General features: G+C 42.0%; 1 protein-coding gene across 1 annotated transcript; it reads right to left on the reverse strand.

The window, feature by feature from the left end:
- Positions 1-1996: 1996 nt before the first annotated feature.
- On the reverse strand, positions 1997-4604 carry LOC133136789 (ictacalcin-like). The gene is made up of 3 exons (XM_061254523.1): positions 4589-4604; positions 2938-3077; positions 1997-2324 (listed from the first exon to the last, which is right to left on the reverse strand). Exons 1-3 carry the CDS (start codon positions 4599-4601, stop codon positions 2178-2180), a joined length of 300 nt encoding a protein of 99 aa, XP_061110507.1. The 5' UTR covers positions 4602-4604; the 3' UTR covers positions 1997-2177.
- Positions 4605-4610: the final 6 nt, after the last annotated feature.

Consider the following 4610-nt stretch of genomic DNA (forward strand, 5'->3'; position numbering starts at 1 on the left):
TTGCCCATAGGTATGAATGTGTGAGTGAATGGTGTTTGTGCCCTGTGATGGACTGGCGACCTGTCCAGGGTGTATTCCTGCCTTTCGCCCAATGTATGCTGGGAGCTACAGATTTCTCTCAGCATTTTACTTTGTGTTGCTTTAATTATTATTTTTTTATTCACTAGTCACTAGAGGGCGGTAGGACCACAAGGATTCCCGCTGTGTCTGGTAAACTCCCGTGATAATCCCATGATGGTGTCAGATGCACCGTTTGACTTTTAAACAGCGATTTGCAATGGCACACTTTTTCAAAGCGCGGGGTTGCCTTGAGCACACAATTCGACTGTGCTGCTGTCATAGGCGTAGATTTCATTTCAACTTTGAGGAAGACACTGCTGGACCACCTAGTTTTGCATAACGACGAATGCATAGCCTATAAGCGATCAATTCATTGTAAATTTAAAAATCAAATAGCCACGGCTAAGTTGTAAGCAACTCGCACAATAACAACATCACGCACAGTGCTGTATCTGGCTGTATTTTCAGTTACAATTCATTCACAATGGCTACTACTTGTTTGTGTAATAAATTATAACGTCTGGCTTCAGAACAATGGACCCAATAGCGAACTCACAAAATGTCCAATAATAGTCTTTATTGAACTTTTGGGCAGGTTAAACAGGCAAAGGTCGGTTTAACCTGCGGGTCAAACACGAACAGAAGGAGAATCCAAAAGCTGAAAGTCGGGGTACACAAAACGGGTCAGAACCAGGTAAATGAGACGGAATAAATGCTGGTGAGATTGGCAAGAGCACCTTACAATCTGGCAAAGAACAGACAGAACAGAACAGACAGGTTTAAATAGAACAGAAACCAGGGAAACGAGAATCATGTGTGCACGATAATCAGGAAGTGAGACACAGGTGAAACAAATGAACAAAATGAATGAACAGGAAACAACTATGGATGTCACAGAGGGAAATAAAAGGTGAAATGGTGGGGACAGAAAACAGATACAGAGAACACAGATATATACATATACAGTCCCCTCCAAAAGTATTGGAACAGAAAGGTCAAATTCTTTTTGCTATACACTGTAGACAATTGAGATTGAGGTCAAATGATGTACATGATGACAGATCAGAATTTCAGCTTTTATTTCCTGGCATTTTTATCTAGATTTGTTAAAGAATTTAGAATATATGATCTTTAGGTGAGCAGAAGTATTGGAACATGTGACAGACAGGTGGTTGTTGTTGCCTAGATGTGTCCTATTAGATTGGTTAGTTAAACAATAAATAGTTCTGAATATCTACTCTTGGTTTTAGCATTGGTCTTTGCCTGTGAAGACGTTCTGGAGCAAAGTTTTGTGGGCCAAAATTAACCTCTACCAAAGTGATGGAAAGTGTGGAGAAAGAAGGGATCTGCTCATGATCCAAAACATGCTCATCTGTGAAACACGGTGGAGGAAGTGTCTTGGGCTTGCAAGGCTGCTTCTGGAGTGGGCTCCGTAATCTTTATTGATGATTTAACTCATGATGGTTGCAGCAGGATGAATTCAGAAGTCTACAAAAACATTCTGTCTGCCAACTTATAGAGAAATGCATCCAAACTAATTGGGAAGTTAGCATAGCATTTCTTTCTGTAAAACAATGAATACTCATGAATTGGAAAGTTAGAAAACCGGTTGTAGCATTTACAACTGGGTTTGGGAACTTTTGGAACAAGCAGCCTCTGCTCTTATGGATTATGAAATTGGCTTTGAAGCCCCGTGGATTTTAATTAGAGCACTCGTGAGCAAATAGAACCAGTGTTCCAGGGCTTAGCAAAAGTTTTATGTGGAAAAAAAGAAAGAAAAAAAGTTATTTATTTAACTCTTTTTTTGTGTTGATTGTCGTAATGTTGTTCCCATGTCTTGTGTATGTTTTGTGTCGTCAAAACGTGTAAAAAATAAACAAAAAATATGCTCAAACATGACATACAGACATAAACGTAATTAAAATACAACAAATAGTTTATCTCATCCGTTTATTTTTTATCAGAACAAGAACATTTCATTTATTTATTGCCAAGAATGAGCTTGTCTTAAGGTATTCATTTATATGTCTTGGTGTTGATGAAACCATGTGAATCTACATGGCGTGTGCAGGGCCGTGGGGAGCTGCAGTACTAGGCAAGAGTCACAAGGGGGCGCTTTACTTCTTCTGTCCACTCTGGAGGCACTCCTTGCAACACACAGCCAGGGAACACACAAACGTCATGTACTCCCTGAAGTCAACAGTTTGGCTTCCGTCCCGGTCCAGCTGCTGGAACACTTGGTCCACTTTTACCTGGTCAGCGTTCTGCCAGGGGAGGCAAACACAAAAGAGAACATTAATTTATCATCGCCGCCAATATAAATGCTAAATGGTTGCGCTGTATACGTGCTGTACAAGCGCGGTACAATTGATGCCACTCATTCACCTATTCATACACACACTCACCGATTGGCTGCCATGCAACCAACCAGCTCGTCGGGAGCATTTACGGGTTAGGCGTCTTGCTCAGGGACACTTTGACACAGCCAGGGCGGGATCGAACCAGCAACCCTCTGATTGACAGACGACTGCTGTTATCGCCTGAGCTAATGTTGCCCCCTATCTATAACTGTGATATGCACCTCCCATGATGACCTCATGTAGTTGGCCTCATAACACTCAATTTCACACAGTAATATTAAAAAAGCTGAATTGGCCAAAAAAACCAGGATACTGATTGCAGTATTGTAATCAGTGTATAAACTGGTGTCAACCTTGTAATGAGGGTCAATATAGGCATATGTACTGAAATCATTCAGTGTTAGTTATTAAATCAATGTCAGCATTGGTATTGCCATTGTAATGTATGGCAGTACTGGTGTCAGTATCTGTATCAGTGCTGGTAATGATGCTGTAGTTCATGTGCAAGGCCTCTCACCTTCAGAAGTCCCCCAAACTCGTCCTTGAGCAGATCCTTCAGCTCATCCTTGGTGAGGGTATCTGGGTCCCCATCCTTTCCAGAGTACTTGTTGAAGATATTCAGGAGTCCGGCTATGCAATCACACATAGACATTTTGCCTGGGAAAGAAAAGGATGGAGATAACAGCTCATCAGCTGCACCAACCAAGACAGTCCTCTAGGTGTCGCCAGTGAGTCCTTTGCGGCTCTGCTGTTCAGACTCAGACAACAGGGCTGACTCTGATCCAGGAAGCTGGCAGCAGGCAGCCTTTGATGAAACCCAGTTTCCTTAATCACTCTGGTCTGTTGCAGGCAGAAATCAACAGACCTAAGTGGCCCTCCGTGAAGGAAACAGCCAAACCCGGATTATTATCTGAGGCTGTAATTGTAACTGTGGATGATTATAGAGATGTTGTGTGTATACCAATAGGATAATTACTGGCTCAGCATCGTAGAGAGGAGAGGAGGAAAGGTAAACGTTGGGGGGAATTATCACGTTGTGCATTTAAAATAAAATAATGAAAAACTATTTTAATTAAAAATGAATAAATGATGAACCACACAGAGAATCCGAAATTAAGATTTGAGGTGAATGGAGGGAGAAGGGAAGCAGAAGGGGTGAGGGAAGGGAGCAGAGAGAAAGGGAAAGAGGGGTGGGGTGGGGTTCAAAGACTCGAGTTGTGCGATTCTCTCAGTGGAAACAGGAAGAGTAGGCGGGCCACGCCCCAGTCACTTTGTCTCCCTCTCTAATCTCCGACCTGCTCTCTTTTCACATTATCACATCCCTCTCCTTTTCTCTTCATCTTGCCCCTTCCTGTACACATAGAAACCAGAGTGTGCTTGTTTTGTTTTCTTGTTATTTTTTAATAAAATAAAAAATAAAATTTTTTTGTAATGTGCTGAATAAAAGTAGGAAGTTTAAAATGTTAAACTTTTCTCTTTTTTGCATAGTCTCCCTGTTGATAGGCACTGCCCGGCTGTTCTGTAGATACTCATCACATTCTCTAAACAAAGTTTTTGAACATGAGTCATGACGTGGCCTACATAGAGTGTTTCTTTTCCTCAGTTCCACCATTTTCTCTCTCTCTCCCTCCCTCTCTCTCCCTCTCTCCCTCTCTCACTCTCTCTCCCCCTCCCTCTCCCTCTCCCCCTCCCTCTTCCTCTCTCACTCTCTCCTTCCTTCCCTCTCTCCCTCTCCCTCCCTCTCTCTCTCGGTCTGTTTGGCTGAAGGGCGTGGCGCATGCATGGAAGCAGATCCACGGCTCCAGTCCGATGCTTCAGGGAAGAGGGAGAACTTTAGAGGGAAATGCGAGTGTAAGTAGATCTACTGCACAATGCGGCGATGCATGGGAAATGACGCCTCCGTAATGTACAAGCAGAAGGCACATTTCAACAACACAGTTTTTACAATAAAATAATCAATAAACACATAAATCAAAAAGCAGGAGTTATTAGCTTGTAGCATTGAGAGAATACTGAAAGAATACTAAAAAGAAAAGGCCATTTTGTTTTGAAGAACAATTAGTAACAGTAGTCAGATTGTTTAGACAATGAGAAAAGGATAAGTAAGTTATCAAACAATATGGACATCAGCCACAGGATAATTTTGAGGTTAAAATATTTTTACTTACCTGGACAGGCCATTTTATGAGA

Source organism: Conger conger, chromosome 9 (assembly GCF_963514075.1).
Source record: "Conger conger chromosome 9, fConCon1.1, whole genome shotgun sequence".
NCBI classification, from domain to species: Eukaryota; Metazoa; Chordata; class Actinopteri; order Anguilliformes; family Congridae; genus Conger; species Conger conger.

Excerpts from the sequence above, each read along its gene's own strand:
- LOC133136789 (XM_061254523.1), bottom strand. Across the intron at positions 2,325-2,937 it reads AGTTTGGGGGACTTCTGAAG|AACGCTGACCAGGTAAAAGT; the intron begins GTGAGAGGCCTT and ends CTCCCCTGGCAG.